Consider the following 21,905-nt stretch of genomic DNA (forward strand, 5'->3'; position numbering starts at 1 on the left):
AGGAGAAGATGTGTACAAGGAGGGATTGTTCAATATAATCAAATGGCACCAAGCATTCAAGGACAGGGACTGAGAAAAGGCCTTAGATTTCACAAGGTAAACCTTGAAATGAGTAGTTTTACTTGAATGAATAATTCAGGAAGTTTCTCACCTTATGCTCATTTCTCACACTTGCAGTGCTAGAAAGGATAGTCAAAGAAATCAGTGTAAGGTAAGAAAATGAAAACAAGTTTAAATTGTTTTTTAAAGGACACAAACAATTATATAGAATGGAGGAAAGATATAGAATAGTAAGTACCTTGAAGAGATACAAGCACAAAATTGTATTAGCAAGCACCCTAGCATACCCAGGTTGGCCTGCTAGCACAGGTTCTTTGATCTGATTTTAAAGGAAAAACTGCTTTAAAGGGGTTAAAAATCCTATTTTAATTACAGAGAAAGAAGTGAGTATAGAAAATACAAGCATAGAAATTAGCACAAAGGCCAACAGACAGGGCTCTAGTTGTCTGAACATAGCAATATTGCTATACAGTTTACATACATAGCACTGGATCAAGGGAGCACAGACATCTAAGCAGTCGGGGAGAGGGCCTCTTAACAAACGGTTACTCAGGATCTTGAGCAGGGAATCAAAAGATCCTTCTCATGAGTGAACCCCCAAAGCAAAATGCCACACTCCCAGAATATATAACAAAGACTCAGCCCCTGGTTGGCTCAAAGACAGAAGGTATGAAACCTACTTGACTTGGCACGGCTGTGAATTATCAGGGTTCAAAGGTGATTAGTCCTTTAGATTTTTACAATTTAGCCTGAACCTGGGAAACTGAACTCCAAAAAGAAAACAATGAAAATTCCACCTTGCTTGTGCTTACACAAATACAGGCTTTTTTAAAGATGGAAGTGATTGTCAGGTGTGGTATGGTACATGCCTATAATCCTTGCTACAGAGGAAAGCTGAGGTTGTTGGATTTCTTGTGATCAGGAGTTGTGAGTTGCAGTAGGACTGAAACCAATCAGGTGTTCACACTAAATTTGGCACCAATATTGTGACTTTAGCATCTAGGTAAGGAGGAACAGTATGAGCTAGAGCACAAAATTAAAAAAGCTTTCAGACACAGATTAGTTTTGTTCAACTGGAGCAAAGAGTTGCCAAAGGGAAAATCTGAGATAAGGCTAGAAAAAAGTGTGGGGTAACAGACTTCCCATGGCCCTTTCCCATGGCCTTCAATGCCAGGGAAAGGAATTCTACCTTTACTCCCTAGGTGACAGTCCTTAACTGTCTAGAACTGGAAAGTCACAAAGGTACATAAGGGGAAAAGTCACACCAGAGCAGAAAAAAAAGGAAGCATGTTAAATCTTCCATGGAAATCAGTATTGGTATTGGGTCCAAGAGTGGTCACTGTACTTCCTGCCTGAGGAAAATAGGGAGACACATCTCAAAAAAAAATAGATGGGAGCAATCTTAGTATGTTTTCAGACATTACAGAAGAAACTAGCAGTAACAGGCTGAAATTGGTAAATAGAAGAAATGGCAGAAGGGAAAGACTTTCAAAAGAGGTGGGATGTAACCCAGGCCAAAAAAAGAGGTGATGATGTTTGAAAGAATAGGACATCTATTTCTCTAAGTCTGGAATGAAGGAGGAGAAAGTTGGGGTTGGGAAGGGGATTAATGATGCTGGATTGATTTCAAGTATAGAACTAGAGAGAAGAGGAAAATGACAACAAATAGCCTTAATGTTTTTTCAGTAGTGAGATCCTCTGTTGAGAATTGAACTGAATGAAATAATAATAATAATAATTAAGCACTTACTATGTGCTAAGCATTGTGCTAAGTAGAAGGAATACAAATAAAAAATGTGAAACAAGTCCTGCTGTCAAAGAGTTCATATTTTAACTAGGAAAGACAATACATACAGCAGAGCAGAGATGAAAAGTCTCTATGGTTCTTAAGGTACACGACAAGAGTGGAATAATGGGTGACTAGGCCTTGAGGACCTTGGGAAAAAATGGCAGGGCAGATGGCTATGGATTTAAATTAATAGGGACCTGGAGGGGACTAGAACCATAAGCATTAAGAAAGGAAGATCCTTGTTGAATCTGAGCAAGAGGTGGACTGGGGTGCTTGGGGAAGAAGTCCCATGATGATCTAATGTGCTCTACCCAGAGAGGGAGGGGTAGAAGTGGTATAGGTAGCTTGAAAATAGATGAGAAGGTTTGGAACAGATACTGAGTCAGTCATGTAAGGGTAAAAAAAAAGTTACTAATGTAAAAAGAGAACAAATATCATCAGTTCCACCCAGGCCCCTTTCAATATTTTTTTGGTTTCTTTTTTTTGGGGGAGGGGGGGCAGTGAGGAGGAGGCAGTACAATAACAAAATTTACAATTTTGGAATCTTCCTCTTCTACTTTACTCCCTAAATCTTTTTCCCTGTTAAATTTCCTCAATTGTACCTCTACCACTTCTCTTTAATTTTTTTTAAATTTTAGATAAATACTAAAACTTAAATATGTGATAAGAAAAGAAAAAGAAACATTATAAACTTAAATATCAAACAAATAACAAAGAAAAAAGTTATGTGCACAGCAGAACATAGGAGAGGATTCAGAGTATATAGCAATAACTTATCATTTCAAGAAAGCCTACATATTAAATAATGTGATATGTTGAAAGCTGTCCATCTTTTCTTTGCTTCCTTGTAGGTTTTCTTTTGTTCTCTGCTGTACACTTTTTACTTTCTTCTTTTTACCCCTTCCTCTCCCATCCCTGACCCCAAGGCTACAAATGATCATGGATTTATTTATATTATTTTCCAATACTTACATATTCATATGCAGGTATTGATATATGCATACATGTATACATATACACATATATACATACATACATGAACATACACTTTCCCTAAGAGATTCTACTCCTAATCTTATTTTTGTGTTTGTACATATCTCTTTTTCCCTATGTCTCCTAACTACCCTCCTTTACTTCTACCTGCGACCTTGCCCTCTTATTACTTAACCTACCCCCACTTCAGCAATCCCTCCCTTATCCTTCCCTAAATCTAAACACCCTTTTATACACCCCTTTGACCTAGTCCATCCCCTTCCCCTCTAAAGATCCCTCCTTTTTCCTCTCCCCCCTCCCTACCCCTTTAGAGTTTTCTTTCTTCCTGAATTTAGAAGACTTTTATACTCTTCTAGATGTATGTGTATTTTTCCCTTCTTAAACCCATTCCCAATAAAAGGTTTCCAGAATTAACAGCTTTCCTCCCCCACCTAATTACCCTGTATTTGTTCCTGAACAGCTAAAATAATAATGACTTTTGAAGTCATATCATACTCAGATCTACCCCAATCTTTCTTATAAGCTACTTAATTACTAGCAACAATCTCAGACATAAGTTTTACATTTTCCATACATAAAAGATAAACATTCTATCCTTATTTAATCCCTTGTAATTGGTCATTGGTATGTACCTCATATTTCTCTTGGATCTTGTATGTCAAATCTTCTATTAAGTTCAGGATTTTACTTTGATTTTCTGTTTGTTTTTCTAACAGAGTCGTGAAAGTGACAGTTGATCAAATGCCCACTTTTTTTCATTCAAATTATGCTTAGTTTTGCTGGGTATATTTTTGATTGAAAGACCAGTTCTTTTGCTCTTCAATGTATAGTTTTCCAAGACCTGTGATCTTTTAGTGTTGCCAACACTAGGTTTCATATGATTCTAATTGTGGTACATCATATGTAAATGGTTTTGTTTTCTTGTTGCTCCTTGATCTGGGGGTTTCGGAATTTAACTATAATATTTCTGTGAGTTTTCCTCACAGGATCTCTTTCAGGTGTCTATCTGATTTTTTTTTCAGGATTTTTTTCTATTTGTACTTTCCCCTCTTGTTCTAATGCTTCAGGACAATTTTCTTTAATTATTTCTTGTATTATTGTATCAAGATTGTTTTTTTGATCAGAACTTTCAGGTAGTCCAATTATTCTTATGTTCTCTTCTTGATCTGTTCTCTAGGTCCATTGTTTTTCTTATGAGATGTTTCATGTTCTCTTCTATTTTTTCATTCTTTATATACATATATTTTTTTTTTAATTTCTTCATCTCTTATAACTTTACTGGCTTCCCCTTGCCCAATTCTGATTTTCAAGGAGTCATTTTCTTCTTTAAGATTCTGTATCTCCTTTTCTAATTAGTTGACTTTCTTGTCATAATCTTATTTTTCTTGTATTATTCTTATTTTTGTTTTTAATTTTTCCTCCATTTCTCTTATTTGATTTCTTCAATAAATTCTTTTTGGAGAGGTGACCATTTGACATTTCTCTTTGGAGTAGAAGGTTTTTTTGTTTCAGTATCCTCCTCTGAAAAACCCTGGTCTTCTCTATTGCCATAGTAGTTCTCTATGGTTAAATACTTTTTTCTTTGTCTATGCATTTTTTATAATTTAGTTTTTATAATCACCTCTAATCCTGGGGGATGAGGAATGGTACCTCACGCCTCTGATCCTCTTCAGTTCTCCCCTCTGAACTTGAATGTAAACCAAGACTTCCAACAGTGACCACAGTCAGGGGCTTTCTGCACCACTGCCTCTGCACTCACTGGGCATGTGCTGGTTCCTTATTGCCCCCCACTGCTCTTCAAGGCACAGCTGGGTTTGGCATTCCTTGTCAACAGAGGTTCCCTGGACCTTTCCTGACTCAGACAACCAGGTCCCATCACAGTCCTTGGAGAAAAAACTCCTATGGCTGGGGCTAGGCAGCCTCTCAAACCAACTAAACTTAGGGTTTGCCTCTTGTGATTATTGTTTAAGCAGACATGTGGCTAGTTGTTAAAGGGGACCCTAGCCTGGAGGTGTTTAAGCTTCACTGGGAGGAAATCTTGTCCTGGAATTTTTCTCCAGGTTTTATCTGATTGTCCCAAGAGAACCCCAGTTCTGCCCCTACTCTTATTTGTTTTCATGGTTCTATGTTCGCCCAGAGATAAGTGCTATTTTTCTCTTTTTTTGGAGGAAAATCTTGAGAACTTGAAATTTCTGACCTACTCTGCCATCTTTCCAGAATCCTCTTCCTACTTCTTTTATATACAGACAGTTCTTTTCTCTACTGGAACAGACTATACTCTAGTTCTGGTTCTCATCACTTCTCACATGATTGGATTATTGCAATAGTCTTTTAATTGGTCTCCCTGCCTGCAAGTCTCTTCCCTATCCAATCTATCTTCTACCCAGCTACAAAACTCATCTTCCAAAATCACAGATCTCATCATGTCAGAATTCTTCAAGGTTTCTCTATTGCCTTAAGGGCAAAATACAAAATCATCATCGTTGCTTTTAAAACCATTCTCAATAAAGTATCAGCCTACCTTTTCAATCTTATAAATTCTCTTTACACAATCTATCTTCTGGTCACACTGTCCACTAATTGTTCCCCATCTAAAGCATTATGTCTTTGAATAAGAGATCACTCACATCTGGAATTTACAACCTCCACCTCATAGAATTAGTAGTCTCCTCCAAAGCATTCCTCAGGTACCACCTCTTGCCTACATGAAGTCTTTCCTGATATCTCTCCTATGCTCCCAGTTAAAAGCTCTCCCAGATGAAATTACTTCATATTATTTAATGTGTCTTTTGTATTTATTGCTGTACATGTTGTATCCTTCCCCCCTCCTGAACCTAAGCTTCTCAAAGGTAAAGATTATTTCGTTATTGTCTTTGTATGTCAAGAGCTGAGATCAGTACATTGTACAAAATAGGCATCTAATAAATATATGTTGACCTGAATTGAATTGAACTTGCCATTATTTGCATGGACCACAACTGGGAGCAGAAAGGACTTGGAAGCATAGCCGCACCCTAAGTCAAAAAGCTTGCTGAACTCAGGAGAGGCAGCTTAGGAAACCATCAATTAGATATGAAAACAGATTTAACCTAAATCTGCTAGCTAGTCCAGTGAATTTGTATCTGAAAAGAATAAGATGGCTCATGAAATTGTGTGCTGAATGAGAAGCAACTTCTTTATAGAATTAGAAAAGCCACCAGTAGATGGCAGAACAGAGCAGCAGAGGACACTCAGAGAGAGAGCTGAGTGACCACAGAAGGATCCCAGAGAGAAGGAGCAGGTAACCCACTGAGGACCAGGGCAGTCAGCACGAAGTAGAAAATGTTGCACCAGGCAAACACAAAAGCCTGCAGCTTAATGGCAGCAGATGACCTCAGTAATTCTGGGGCAGGCCAGTGGCAAGCAGGGAACAGCATCTGAGACAGAGAGGGGTCTACCTCGCAGCCGTCCCTCCCCACCCCATGTTCACATTTTGCTCTGGCTATACATGTATTCCCTGGATAAAGGTTTCCTACATGTTCCCTTTGCCAAGTTTATTTTCTCTACATTTAAGGTTTTTTTCTATATATGTGTGCTCCTTTTGATATCAGAAGCAAGAGAACTGCTGAGAGAAATGTGCCCCAGTATGTATAAGGAGACATCTTTCTTGTCATTTATTTTGCTTTCCTGTTTAGTTAAATTTCTTTTACTTTGAACTAGTGTGATATTCCTCTGATTGGTCTGGTAAAAAGGCCTTTCTATTGGGACTCCTGAGCTAGGGTTTTGAGTTAGAGGTGGACACCAAATTGCGTTGAACCTGGAATATCTTTTCAAGTGTGATAAGGAGCACTGGTTTATACTAGATTTGGGGAGGAAAGATTTCAAAGAGAATGAGTATGTAGGATCCTGTGGTACCAAAATCCTATAGACAGTCATCCCAAAAGTAATGGTAAGCACTTAATAATAAAATTCTAAATATTCAAAGAGAAAAGTTCAATGAGTAGAAAAAAGGTGGGAGAAGAGGCGAGTTAAAGGGATAAGGGTGAATGTACAAGCTTCCAACAGAAGCAACCTACCTAGGCTTTCAAGAGATGTGCATAAAAGATGAAAGCGAAAGGAAGTAACAAAAGATGAATTTAAAACATACAGCATTATCTTGTAAGGTTAGAATCACGAGTGCTAAGGATACAAATTAAGTTAAGGATAGTAAGAAAAACCAAGGATATCAAAAGGAATTTTGGTATTATTGAGAAAAAATGAATGTTGTTTTTTTTTTCAAAAGGATAAAACTGCTATTTAGAATTAAAGGGGAAGAGGGGAAGAGAATAACTGATCATGGAGAGAGGGTAGAGCTATAGGAATATAGGATTCTTATTTTGCTTCTGTTTTCCTTGATGATGATGATGATGATGATGGTGATAGCTAACAGCTATATATTGTTTCCTATGTGTCAGGTACTATGCTAACCACTTCATAATTATTATCTCATCTTATTCTCACAACAATCATGAGAGGTATGTATTATGATTATTCCCATCTTACAGATGAGGAAATGGAGACAAACAGAAGTGACTTGCCCAAGGTCACACAACTGGCAAGAATCTGAGGTCAAATTTGAACTCAGATCTTCCTAATTCCAGGCCCAGGGTTCTATCCTCTGTACCACCTTACCTGCTACAGAAGAACATTATACTTGTGTAGTCAGGGGGTAGTGTCTCTCATCTCCATCTCCATAGAAACTCAGATGACCAAACAAAATGGTTATTTAGAAGTTGAGATCTAAGACAAATAAAAAGCTAGCAAGAGAGCACCTAGCTGCTTTTGGTAAGTTCAAATCACCAAGTCCAGATACACTGCACCCTGTGGAACTAAGGGAATGACAGGAAGAATCTTAATTCTCATTGATCTTCAAAAGATTGTGGAGAACTGGAGAGATGTTACAGGACTAGGGAATTTTCTAAACAAAGGAAAAGAATTTAGCCAATGAACTATCAGCCCATGAGCAAAATTCTCGATGACATTATTAAATGAGTTATTGAAGAACCAGTAAAAGAAGTGCCATTTACAAAAAGCCTGCTGCTTAGCTTCATCAAGGACAAGCCACACCTGCCATTTCCTTTTTTTAAATATAAGATTATTCATCTGATAGGCAAAGAGAATGCCATAGACAGTTGTTCTAGATTTTGACAAATCATTTGACACAGTCTCTCATCAATTTCTATGAGAAAATACGGGAAAGATGTGGATTAGATGATAGTTCAATTAGATGAACTTAGAAGTTGAACTAAGCCCAAAGAGTAGTCATTAATAGTTTCATGTCAGCCTGGAAGGAGGTCTCTAATGGAGTGCCCCAAAGAACTCCATTTGAACCTGTACTGATTACCGTTTTTATTAAGGATTTGAATAAAAGGGTAGGACTGTCAAATTTGCAAATGACACAAAGCAAAAAGGATAGCTAATTCACTAGAAATGAGAGTCAGGTTCCAAAAAGCTCTTGAAATGTCAGAATGTTGGACCAAATCAAGTGAGATGAATTTAATATAGATAAATAGAAAGCCTTATTCTGTGTTTTAAAACTTTCACAAGCACAAGATACAGGAGGTATGGCTAGCTTGCATTTTACCTTGAAAAAAAAAGATATGGGGGTTTCAGTGGACCAAAAGTCCCTGTTACTGGGAGAGCCAAGAAAATTAACATAATCTTGAGCTGCATTAAGAAATTCATGGTGCCCAAGACTCAGGAGTTGATGATTCCTATATACTTTGGTTTGTTCAAACTACATCTGGAGTATAACATTTGGTTTTGGGTCATATCCAGGAGACAAAGAGGGTAACTAAAATGAGGATGGCCTTGAATTCGTGCCATATGAGTATTAGTGAAGAAACAAGGAATGTTAGCCTGGAGAAGAATAGACTTATTAGGGTGGAGGAGATATAAATGTTCAAGTATTTTCCATGTCACGTGGAAAAGTGATGATATTTGTTTTGCTTGGTCCCAGGGAACAAAGAAGCAATGGGTCATGGTTGCAAAAAGGTAAATTTAGGCTTGATGCCAGAAAAAACCCTCCTAACAATAAGAATTATCCAATAGTGAGATGGGCCACTTTGGAAGCTAATGGGTTCTCCCCAGCCATGTGCTGGTAAATGTTTAAAAATGAGCTCTAAGTAGGGTGGTAGGGGCAGGATGTTCACACAACACACTTTTAAGTTTAATCTTCATTATTAACACTTTCTCCATCACTTTATTAAATCTAGGAAATCAACAAAACAATAAATTAAAATTTGATTTGTGGAGTTTGCTTATTTCCAGGGAATAAATGAAAACTTAACAGTCAGCTATTGAGCACTGGCACGATTGGACTCTAGGATATCTTTGGTTCTCCCTCACTAGATATATTAAGGCAAAAAATAGAAGTTTACAGTTTATCAAATGTGATCAAAAAGAATTCTTATTTTGGTACCATCTGGACCAGATGGCCTCTCTAGCTCAGTACAACTCAGGGATTCTAGGAATAAGCAAATTCAAACCCAGGTTTCTCCTGATTCTAAGTCCAGCAGTCTTTCATAAAGAGAAACGTGTTAAGCATAAACTTCATAGAACTCATGTAAACTTCTTAAATTAACTATAATCTGCCACAAAAGCAGTGAAAAAATGAGACCAACAACCCTACCCTGAAGCAAGATTTTTAAGGTCAGTAAGATCACTTACCTTGAAGTAAGCATGATGTAGACCAACATTTTGAAGAACTGTTTTCTTTGATGTTGTTAAACCTTGAGGGCAATTCTCAAAGAGTACATGATGAGCCAATAGCACAACTTTAGCAGGACCAATCTAATAGTAATATGAGGAAAATAAGGGGTGGGGTGGGGAAGCATGTAAGTTACTCTCAGCAAATACTATATCAATATTAAATCCATGCCTTTTCCCCAAAAATAATCATGCTACATTAATAGATGACACCTACAAAAAAAAAGCTATGACTTTGAAAACTAAAGATTGAAGCCAAACATGTTGGGAAGCTATATGGCATAAGACAAAATGTACCACACTTCTAATCAAAGGACCTATGTTCAAAGCCCAACTCTGACACTTATGAACTGTGTGACTTCTGGCAAGTCACTTCTGTTAAGGCCTCATCTGTAAAATGAGAGGGTCCAGCTCTAAATCTATGATCCTGTGATCAATTTTCTTGCTTGAAAATATTCTGTTTCATATACAATTCATTAATAAGATAAGGACACTGAGACCCAGAAATGTTAAATGACTTGCCCAAAGTGGCAAAACAAGGATTCAAATCCAGATTCTCTGTCTCTAAATCCAGCACTCTTTCCATTACACCATGCTACCTCTTAGATCTGTTGCTGGGGAAAGGGAGGTTCATTGGGAAATTAGTCACATTATCTTATTTGATTGCATTTAACTATAATAGTTATATTATATATAACTATAATAATTATAGCTATAATAAATATAATAATGTAAAGACATGCATTTCATTTGATCCTAACAACCTTACACTGAGGTAGGTTTTATAGGCATTATTATCCTTATTTTACAAAAGGGGAAATAAGTTTGGAGATTTTAAGTGACCATTCTACAGTGATACAGTTAGTTATAGCAACCCAGATCTCTCCTAACTCCAAATTCAAAGCTCTTCTCACTGTACTTCAATGACTCTTCAGTTTTAAGTTGAATTTGTGGTTAGAAAAGTTTAAAATATCACTAGAAACAAATTTTAATGTAATTAATTATTTTACAAGTGGTATTACAAATCCCTACAAATGTCTATCAATAACCATATTTTTTATCTTGTTGTAGCAACCAGTGGTCCCCTTTTGCCAAAAATTGGAAACAGGAATTGAAGAATCATTAGAGTATATGCATACAATGGTATATAACTGTTCTGTAGGAAAAGATGAAACATTACAGATTGAGAAAAACCTAAAAAGGATTGTATTAAACTGATTGAAAGTAAAGTGAGAAACCAAACAACTTGTACGTTGTAAGTTCAGAAGACTGATGATGGAGCATATGTCTCATCTCTTCACAGAGGTGTCGAGTCAACAAGCACCTGCTATGTGCCAGGTACAGTGACAAAACACAACCCCCACTCTCAAGCTCACACTCTAATGTGGGAGATAGCATGCAAACAACTATATACAAACAAGATATAGAAAAGATAAATTGGAGATAATCTCAGAGAGAGAAATTAAAGGGATCTAGGTAAGGTCTCTTGAAGAAGTGGAATTTTAACAGAGAATTTAAGGAATGCAAGGAAGCCAGGAGATAGAGATGAGTAGGGAAAGCATTCTAGATGTGGAGAAGGGTCAGTGAAAAGACATCGAGTCTGGGGATGGAGTATCTTGTTGAAGGAATCATAGGAAGAAGAAAGTCACTGGCTCATTGAGTATTTGGAGGGAAGTAAGGGCATGAGAAGATTGGAATGATAAAAGACAAGGTTATGAAAGGCTTTAAAAACCAAACAGAGAATGTTATATCTGATTCTGGAAGCAATCAGGAACCACTGGAGCTTATTAAGTGGGGGAAGAGGGGTTGGGACAGGGCATGACATAGTCAGGCCTATGCATTGGGAAGATGACTTTGGCAGTTAAATATAGTATAGACTTGAATGGGGAGAGATTTGAGGCAGCAAGACCAATCAGAAAGCTATTGAAATAGTCAGGTATGATTTAATAAGAGCCTGGACAGAGATGGTGGCAGTATCACAGGAAAAATGCAGTAATGGAAGAGAGATGTTGTAAAGGTAGAATAGTCAGAACTAAAAAATACATTATATATAGATGAGGAGGAAGAGAATGAAAAGTCAAGAATGATGCCTAGGTTGCAAGTTTGGGTGACTGGGAAGATGGTGGTGCCCTAGAAAATAACAGGAAATTTAGGAAGAGGGGAGAGTTTGAGAAAAGATGAGTTAAATTTTTGATATGTTGAGTTTGCCATGTCTATGGGACATACAGTTTAAGATGTCCAAGAGGCAGTTGGAAATATCAGATTAGAGACTACAAGAGGTTAGGGCTGGATAAATAGATCTGAGAATTATTTACATAGAAATGATAATTGAGTCCTTGGGAGGTATGGACTGTAGTTACAAAACAAGACATACATTCTCAAAAATGAATGATATGACACAAATTTGTGGGGAGGAGGAGGTGGAGATTAATTAGGAATTAATAATTAATTAATTATTACAAGGTGGGAGCTTAATATAAGAAGCAAAACATCAGGGAAAAGAGAGTTGTGGGTAGGGATAGAGATGTAGAAAAAGAAGAAGAGATAAAACATCAATGAAATATTTTTAATATCCACTAGAGAACAGAAGGAAGTTCTAAAGGAGACACAGAGAAAGACAATGTTTGATATGGTACTACCATATTAAATTTCATATATACTTTTTTATAAACTGCATGTGGTAGGTTCTAAGCTTGATGTTCACAATCAATCCTCTCCTCTTTTTCTGTAGTTTGTATATGGAAATACTCATGCCTGTTGAAGACTAATAAATTCATAAGAAAAAATTAATGAAAATAAAGGTTAAGTGATTTAAAGATTCCCAGAGCTTAGGGCAGCTAGGTGGCACAATGAATAGAGCACTGGCCCTGGAGTCAGGAGGACCTGAGTTCAAATCTGACCTCAGACAATCAACACTTACTAACTGTGTGACCTTGGGCAAGTCACTTAACCCCAGTTGCCCTGCCTTCATCCCTCCAAAACACACACACACACAAAAAAAGATTGCCAAAGCATAACTAGATACTAGAGCCATAGTACCCAGGTCTCCTGAACTTCAATTCAGAGCTTCCTCCACAACATTATTCCTCCATATGAGCAGGCTGGTCCTTATATGACAGACACACAATCCATCACTGAGTTAATATTTAGAGCATTTCAGGCTTCATAGGATCTGCCAGGGCTTATATTTGACATGATCTTTACAATACAATGAAGCATTGGACTAAGTGTTTTGTGTACATAAATTTATTTCCATTATAGATACATATTATGTGTGGGTATGTGAATATATGTAACAGGATTCTGGACACTTGCTCAGGGCTTATCTACTGAGTTTGAGAGGACTTATTTAGTATTTCTCTCTTCTTAAAAGCATGTAAAAAGGAAGAGAGGTCTCTAATGAGATGCTACCTTCAGCGAGGCTGAGGTTAAGGCAGCCCACCAGCCTGCTTCTGCAAATGTGGCCACCTGCTGCCCATCTTGACAGCAAGAGAGTGAGTGCCCAGATGAAAAGAGAAGACTGTAAGTTAACTATGGAACAGTTGATGTGTAATGAGTAATAGCCATACATACCTATTGTCAAATATAAAACTGATGACATCCAAACACTCCCTCACTTTCATTCTTGCACTCTCTGGGAGAGCACTAATCTGTTCTTCAAGAATCTGTTTGGTTTCTGGGGTGACTTTTTAGTTTGTTTTTCATCAATTGATTTTTACATTTTAAACATCTTCTTGTAAAGAAACCAGTCTCCCTGAATTAGCATGTCTCTTTAGCATACTGCTGGCTTGTATGTATGCCCTACGGCATTAATTGCAATTAAAGGACAGTTAATTATGAAATAAGATGTTACTAAAGCTAGGGAGTATTCACTGGAGCAATATGGGAACCCATAAAGCATATTTTTGGTCTATTTTATAAGTCCCCAACATCAGAAAAAAAGATTTGGGAATTCAGAAGAAATGAAGATAGGCACATCCTGAGCTTAAAGTACCCTAAGTAGGGAAAAAAAGGAAGACAGAGTTGGAGTCCCTCTCTTCTGAGACCAACTCCCTCAGGTACTTTCCCAAGTTTTATTCTTCCCAGGAATATTTTATGAAACTTCTGTCTTGAGGAGAACTAAAGCAAAAGCAATGCATGATGCAAGTAGTTGGGAATCAATCAGTAATCATTTATTAAGTGTCTACTATATGCCAGGCACAGCGCCAAGTTCTAGGGATACAAAAAGAGCCAAAAGACAGTCCCTGACCTCAAGAAGGAGCTTGCAATTTAATGGGGAAGATGAAAAAGAAACAAATATATGCAAAGCAAATTATATACAAGATATATTGGAAATATAAAGGAAAGGCATTAGAATGAAAAGTTTTTAAAAGGCTTCTAGTAAAAGATGAGATTGTAGTTGGGACTTAAAGGAATCTGGGGAATTCAGTAGATACAATAAAGGAGGGAAAGCATTTCAAGCTTGGGGAACAGCCAGAGAAAATGCCCAGAACCAAGATATGGAGTCACTCACTGAACTGAAGTAAGTGTGTGTTGTGGAGTGAGATTTAAGAAGACTAATAAGGTAGGAGGTGGGGTGGCTTGCAAAGGCTTTAAATGACAAACAGAGCATTTTGTATTTTACCCTGCAGGTAATAAGGAATCATTGTAGTTTATTGAGTAGGGGGTGACAAGGTTAGACTTGTGCTAAGAATGACAATTCCACACAGGAATGTGAACCAGTAAGTAAGTCTACTAAGAACAAGCACCTACTACAACCCACACAAAAGGTAGGTACATCAAGGAAAAAGCATTACCTTCACTGCACAGTCCAGCTGCACTGTGTTTCCATTATACACTTGAAGGTTAAATTGGCCTCTTTCTGGAGAGTTATAACTTGGTTGCCAGCTCACTTCACAATCCAGTGCTGAGTATCCTTCTACAATACCTGCATAAGTACAGTATAGAAAGATAATTAGGCATCAACCACAATTTTTGCTTTCAATACTAAAATTCATAGGATTTCCAGAATTAGAAGAGATGAGCATGGCACTTGTAGTTCTTGTCCTTTGTGATCAAAGAGAAGAAAAATGACATCACTATGCTGGGTCAAAGTCACATATGTCACTATGTCCCACTGTGGCTGATGAGACCAATTGAGTTCCAAAGGTTCTATCACAGGTCAGGCACAAATAGTCCACATGAACATTTGAAGTGGAGATGTCTCTAAATTTGCACATCTCACATTTCTTTTAAGCTATTGCAACTCTGCTTTGCTCATAGAACACAATGCCTTCTTTGAGTGGGCATGACATGCTAGGTGGTCCTGTGCCAGTGTCTCCCAATTGATTCCAAAGTTCTTCAGAGAGACCTTGAGAGTATCCTTGTATCGCTTCTTCTGACCTCTATATGAGCACATGCCATGTGTGAGTTCTCCATAAAATAATCTCTTTAGGCAAGCATACATTTGGCATTCAAACAATTGGCTGGCCCATCTGAATTGCATTCTCTGCCGTAGGGTTTGGATGGTTGGCAGCTCAAGAAAGGACCTCAGCCTCCAGTACTTTATCTTGCAGGTGATATTCAAAATCTTCCTAAGAAAATTCAAATGTAAGTGATTCAGTTTCCTGGCATGGTGCTGGTAGACTATTCAGGTTTCACAGGTATGCAGTGATGAAGTCAGCACAATGCCTCCACAGACCTTCAGTTTGGTAGGCAGCCTAACACTTCTTCTCTCCCACACTTTCCTTCAAAGCCTTCCAAACACTAGCTAGCTGTGGTAAGAGTGCATCAACCTTACCCTCTATGTGTACTTCCCTAGAATTTATCCATAGCCAAGGTAAGTGAACTTATGCACATTATTCAAGATTTCTCTATTTGCTGTAACCAGTGGTTCCATATATGGATGGTGCAGTGCTGGCTGGTGTAGAACCTGTTTTCTTGGTGTTAATTGTCAGACCAAAGGTAGCAAAAGCAACAGAGAATTGGTCTACACTCTGTTGCATCTCAGTCTCAGAGATGGAAAAACTATGGTAAATTCTGTGGAGTTCTCATTTTTCTTTTATTAATTTCCAAATTTCCCTATCATTTTCATCAAATCAATTCTGATGTTGGCCCAGATAAGTAAATGGAGTGCTGTACAACAAATCTCTAAAAGCTGCCCAGTTTTTTTATTTGTTTTGTGGCTCCACTGTTGTCAATCATGTGTTGGCTCAGTTTTCCCTCCAAGTTAGCAGCAAACTGTTCGTGCGTGAAGAAGTGTTCTAATCTACTGACATTAAGTTTTCTCGCAGTCATCTTGTCCTGGGACTGCCACTTTGTTGAACAAGAATGTTTAGCTTACAGAAGATAAGTCTATGATCAGTCTTAGCACTCTGTGCCACACACTGCCATCATCATGCTCACATCTTGTCTGTCTCTTCTCCTTACAAAGCCATGGTCTATTAAATGCTGATGTTTGCTGCAAGGGTGAATCCATAAAGTTTTATTGCTTTTACGTAAACAGATGACAGAGTGGTAATGAGGTCATAAGATGCACATATATTCAGTAGTAAATGACCATTACTGTTTCTATTTCTGATTCCATTCCTCCCAAGGACTCCTTGCCATATCTGATGGTCTGTGCCTACTCTGTCATTAAAGTGACTGTAAGAGTTATGGGATTGAAAGATCTTCCATGCCCCATTGGACTTGCTGATGTAGCAGGAAGGGGTGGGGCAAGAGGAGGCGGAAGCCAAGCTAGAGTTCCTGCAGTGGCTAGCAATGGCGGCAACGGCAGCAACAGCAGAGGCAGCAGCAGCAGAAGCGGGAACCCCTTTTTGAGTCAGCCAGAATTTCTTCTAAGGACTCCTGCTGAGGACTGCCAGGGGCTGGAGCTGCCGGGAGCACACTTCCTGGACTCTGGGTGGTTGCTATAAGTGGGGAGAGGAGAACCTTTGCCTGAGGTAGCCTGTTCTGTTTTAAAGGCTTGAGAATGTGGGTGCTTTATACTTTATCTACCTGTGCCAATTTCATAACTACTCTGGTGGCTTTGACTTTCTGGTTTTGGGACTCAGTCTTTTGGTATTTTAATAAATGTTCTCTCTTTATTCCCCATATAGAAAGCCTGATATATTTTGTGATTGATAACTACATCAGCATATTTGTAATTTCCATAGGCATTGTGAATATTGCATTGCTGATATAGTGACCCAGAATTATATGCTTGTCCTCATTTGACATATTTGATGATGAGGGTTTCCAGATCTTTATAAAATTTTTCTTTGGTCCAATCAGGGTTCATCATGGTAGGAACATACTCATTGATGATAGTAGCATGGCACTTTCCCATAAGTGACAATTGCATTATCATGAGCCTGCTGTTCATTCCTTTTGGGAGGCATACAAACTTCTTGACTAGATTAGATTGATTGCAAAATCTACACCAGATGCATGGCGTCATCACTGTGGTCACTCCAAAAAAAAAAAAAAAAAACACGTATCCAAATCCAACTTTGGTCAGCTGGTCTTCATTTAACACATTTGTTTTCACTCAGGGTTGCTATTTGGATGTGATACCTGCTGAGTTCTCTCACTACAAGAGCTGTTTATCTTTCAGGTCTAACATATTTCACATGTGCACATTCAATATACCAACAGTGAGTGGAATCATCTTTACAAAAGTTTTTGCACTTTTTTGTGTTTCAACCACATGGTAGGATCACCACCTGCTACAGTAAGCTTAGTTGGTTAGGTGAAGCAGATAATTTTTAGGACACCTTTCCTAACTCCTTCCATGCTCTTAAAAAAAAAAAAAGGCTCCACAGATATGTAGGGGACTGCCTAATCCCACAACTGCTTCATTCCAGTGAAAATGACCCTATAATCTGGGCTGCCTGTGTTCAGGGTTGTGATTATTGCTCCCAGTATATCTATACCTGCTGCTTCTTCACTTGCCCCTCACCACAGGACTTCAAGGCAGGTAAAAATGCAAAACGGTATGGGTAATATCTTTTGACACACAGAAACTGGATTTTAAGAGAAGCAGAGTTGTGTGAAGTCAATGGACACACTCTCTTTTCCAAAGTCCTCAAAGTCCAGGGTCAAGACAACAATCAAGAAAATTGGCAATGGCTTGAGATGCAGTAGGTGACTTTGACATCACTGATATTCAACCAAACTCTTACTGCTCCACAATGACTGCTTCCACTGCCTTTGTGGCCATTGGAACAAATTGTTTACATACCTCTTCTGCCAGGGAAGTCTTTACATGCTTGGGGAAGACACCCCTCTAACTCACTGATGGGTTTGATGTCCCTTGTAGATACCCCTCTAACTCATGGAGGTCCCTTGGTTACCTTCAACATGGGTTAGCCTGTCTGCCAAAATGGTTTCATTGGAGTGTGGCTGCTGAGCATGCAATAACTTCTTGGAGCCACATTTAGAATTGGGTAGCAGGTGGAAAGCAGCCCACAAAAAGGCTTAGAAGCCCTCACCCCAGAGGTTAAGGGTCTTCCCTTAACATCCCATACACCCCAACATGCTACTTATAATTTTATCCAAATGCTGGGGGAGAGGGGAGGGGAGAATGTTAATTACCAAGAGACAATATGGTACATTAGGTAGAGAGCTATTCTTGGAGTCAGGAAGACCCAGGTTGAAATCTCATTTCTGACACATACCTAGTCTGAGATCCCAGGCAAGTCCTTAATTTTTCAGTGTCCCCAGGCAACTTTCTAAGACTAAAAGATGGTGGCCAATCTGAATGGGTAGAGAGAACTAGCTAATCAATAATTGCCCTTGCCAATAAAATCACAGACGTAGTTAAGAGAGAAAAAAAACAAACAAACATGGGGCCAAGGAAAGATCAGTAGGGCACAACACTAGAAATCTCCCTCTACTTTAACTCGGGGTTGCTTCCTTCTGTTTCCAGTCAATCAACCAGTTACAAATACGCGTAACTGTACTATGATATAGTCCATATGTCCCATCTTGTCCACAAGAATATTGTGAGAGAATCTGCCAAGTGCTTTGCAGATAGCCAGTTATACAATATCTATAGTACTCCCTTTGTCCACTACTAACCTAATAATCCTTTCAAAAGAGGAAATGAGATTTGTTTAGGGACTCTAGCATAACCTTTTGTGTGTATATGATGTACATATTGATTTTAGTGAGTACTGCTCCCCTTTCTAAATGTTAACAAATTCCTCTTTAATAATGTGTCCTAGAATTTTGGCATGGATCAAAATCAAGCTCATTAAGGATGAGATGAAGAATGCCAATTAACAAAACACTGAGGAAGGGCACAAAAGACAGACTTTGACAACTGTCTGCCCTGAGATTTGTCCCATCAAAATTGAGATTGGCAAATGACTAATCACTATCAACATTACCAAAGTTTTTAACATACATAGGTTCCCAAAATCTGTGATAGTGCCTCCTGGAACATTGGGGGAGAAGTACTAGCTTCATGTGCAATTGGGGTGTGTTGAATAAAAATAAGGGGATGGTGGAAGTATAAGGAAAGAACAGAAGACAATTTTGAAAAACCAGTCATACATGTTTCATCTGTTGTTTAACAGAGCTAAAGTCATAGTAATTACATTATTTTCCAAATAAACACATAAAATGCATGTTATAACCTATAACTAATTACTGGTTAGGTCCATCGACAGGCCTTAACAAGCAAATGTTGGCAAGCATGCTGCACATTATTGGGAAGTCCAGAATGCATCAGCAGGAATATGTGTATGTAATGACTTGTTTATAATATAATACTATATGGTTACATCACACAATATTGACTCATCAAAATTTCAATGCAGGAAAAAAAACCTACAAATTTATAATAAATTATTAAATTTAAGATGCAATTAATAACATTTTATATATTTTTTTGAAATGACATAAATTTTCTTAAAAACCGTTAGAGTTAAAGAGAGTAGATTTCCTGGGGAGTGCTGAGTAATTTTTTTTTTTTTTGGAAAAGGGATCAATTTTTTTTAAAGTAGGTCAAATAAGTTTGGGAACCTCTGGTAACATAGCTGCAATTAAATACAGAGACTGTTTCTGATAGGGAATCAGAATCTAGAGGCAGGGAGAAGACTGGAAGACTGTGAGCTCTTCCAGATTTTAAACTTGAGGACAAGTATAATGACTTATTTTTCTTTGCATCTTTCTTGGGGCCTTGAAGAGTGTTCTGTCCTAAACAAAATGTACTTAATAAATACTTAAGCACTTATGAACTTAATAAAGAAAATTTAAGATAGCTACCCAGGGTGTCAAAGGATTACAAAATTCTCTACATTTTATTGCTTTAAAAAAAAGGATTTTTTTCTTAAGATTCAATAACAAATTTGGACTAAATTCATAATTTTCTTCAGTGAAATTCCATTAAATCAGTATCATCTATAATGAGCGTAATTAAAACCAAGTCTATAAGAAAAAAATGGACCCTAACTTTAAGATGAAAACATTATAACATCAGTTCTAAATAAAAGAACAAATCCATGGTTAACAATACAGTCATATACTTTAATATGATGGGTCTGCAAACAAATAAACAAAAATAAAGCTCTCTCTACCTTTAGCTGGACGTATAGAAAATGCAATCCCATTATCGAGGATCAATGGTTTCCATTTAAATCTAGCTGCACAGTTTCGGTGATTATACAATCTGACTGTCCCCCTGTATCCTGTTTTCACCAGGAAGCCTCGAGTAGGTCTTATAACAAGTTCTTTAGTTGATAACTCAAGAGCCACAGGCATCACTACTGCCTTCACTAGGATATTTCCACTAGGAATGTTGTTTATTGTGAAACTGAAAGACCTGCAATATATGAAAAAAATTTATATAACATATGTATAACTTTATTGTTGAGATTCAATTACACACATAATGACATACAACAATGAGCACCACAATAAATTATTTAATAGGCAATATTCCTAAAGTTATTCGTGAAAGCAAAATATTTGCATTAAAAGTGCCATTGAAAAATTGCAAAAAAAATTACTATCATATCTCTTGCTTTCTCAATGGATAGGAAAGGGCTGAAGAGGAATTTGAAACTGAAATTCAAGATTTAAAAACAATTTTTTATACAAAAGAATAAAAAAAACATACATATAGACATGGAAAGAGAGAGAGATCAAGTTAAAATCTCCTAATTTTAGAATCAAAAGCATTTGACCAAATAAATCAAGAAACAAAAAGGCATCTAACTTCCAAAATGTCCCCAGAGTGGTCTTCTCAAATGCTATCGGAATGCATGTATTTGATGTAGGTGGAACCACATAAGACAATGGATTCGTGTTTTTTAGTTCTTCATGATCAATTTCTAACCGCACCAAAATATGCAGAGGAAGATTATTGATAACGTGCACTTGTTTAGTACATATGTAATTCACACAAATATCACCAAAATCGAGGACAGATGGACCTAAAAGAATGAAAATTATATAATGTCATTTTTTTGTAATTGCATAAAGTAAATGTAGGCAAATTTAATCATTTGGTTGCTCTCTTTTTCACTCTGAGGTTGTATCTTTTTTATTCTAGGTTTAAAAGACTAAAAAATAATTGTTTTCATAACAGGAATATTAAATGCAACATATTTTTATCCACTACACTGCATAATTAAATACTAATTACTAAGATGTGTTAATTAAATAAGTAATGGGGCAAGAACAGTCAAGATCTGGGAATTCATTATTCCCTTTGGGGAAATTCTCTCCACTACTGCAAATCATAACTTATAGGCTTAGAGAGTAGCCTCTGGGCACTAAAAGGTTAAGTTACTGCTAGGGATATAAAAAGCAATATGTGTCAGGAGAAAGATTTGAACCAGGATATAAGAGAGAACAGATTGGAGGAAGGAGTATTCAGTAGGTTTGCTATCTTGGGATGGGGGTTATGGGAGAGACAGGGAGAAAATTTGTAACTCAAAATCTTGTGGAAATCAATGTTGAAAACTAAAAACAAATACATAAATGTTAAAAAAAAAATATTTAAACCTAGGTCTTCCTAACACCAGGACCAGTCCTTCCTATCCAAAAATTACTAAATGGGCATTGTCTCAGACCAACTGAGATATGAGAAAGCCCTTTGCATGCAGGGTCATTGCCAGTTATCTTAACCTATGTTTTGCCACTGGATTCCCAATAACTCTGGAAGAGAGAATGAGGCTGCTGACTGCACAGCCCTCTTTCCCTTAAATCCAAATCACTTGCAAGTTAAGACATCACCCTCCTGATGTCATTGGTCCTCTTTGAGAATAAAGGACAAAGAACTATGCCATGATGCTTCATATGCAAGATATATAAACAATTAAATATTAACCATATAAACAATTTGGTGATAAAAAAAGAGTGGTTA

General features: G+C 37.5%; 1 protein-coding gene across 1 annotated transcript in view; it reads right to left on the minus strand.

Annotated features, from left to right (window-relative positions):
• Positions 1 to 21,905, minus strand: part of CFAP47 (cilia and flagella associated protein 47) — a 963,244-nt gene that overhangs the window by 851,281 nt on the left and 90,058 nt on the right. The window contains exons 14-17 of the mRNA XM_069063838.1: positions 20,754 to 20,970; positions 20,113 to 20,357; positions 14,365 to 14,495; positions 9,530 to 9,652 (exon numbers count right to left, since the gene is read on the minus strand). Of these exons, the coding sequence (XP_068919939.1) occupies positions 9,530 to 9,652; positions 14,365 to 14,495; positions 20,113 to 20,357; positions 20,754 to 20,970 (716 nt within the window). The remainder of the gene's footprint in view (positions 1 to 9,529; positions 9,653 to 14,364; positions 14,496 to 20,112; positions 20,358 to 20,753; positions 20,971 to 21,905) is intronic.

The sequence above is a fragment of the Petaurus breviceps genome, unplaced genomic scaffold (assembly GCF_028583685.1).
Source record: "Petaurus breviceps papuanus isolate PSGF00001 unplaced genomic scaffold, PetGlider_PUasm1.0 90603, whole genome shotgun sequence".
In the NCBI taxonomy this organism is placed as follows: Eukaryota; Metazoa; Chordata; class Mammalia; order Diprotodontia; family Petauridae; genus Petaurus; species Petaurus breviceps.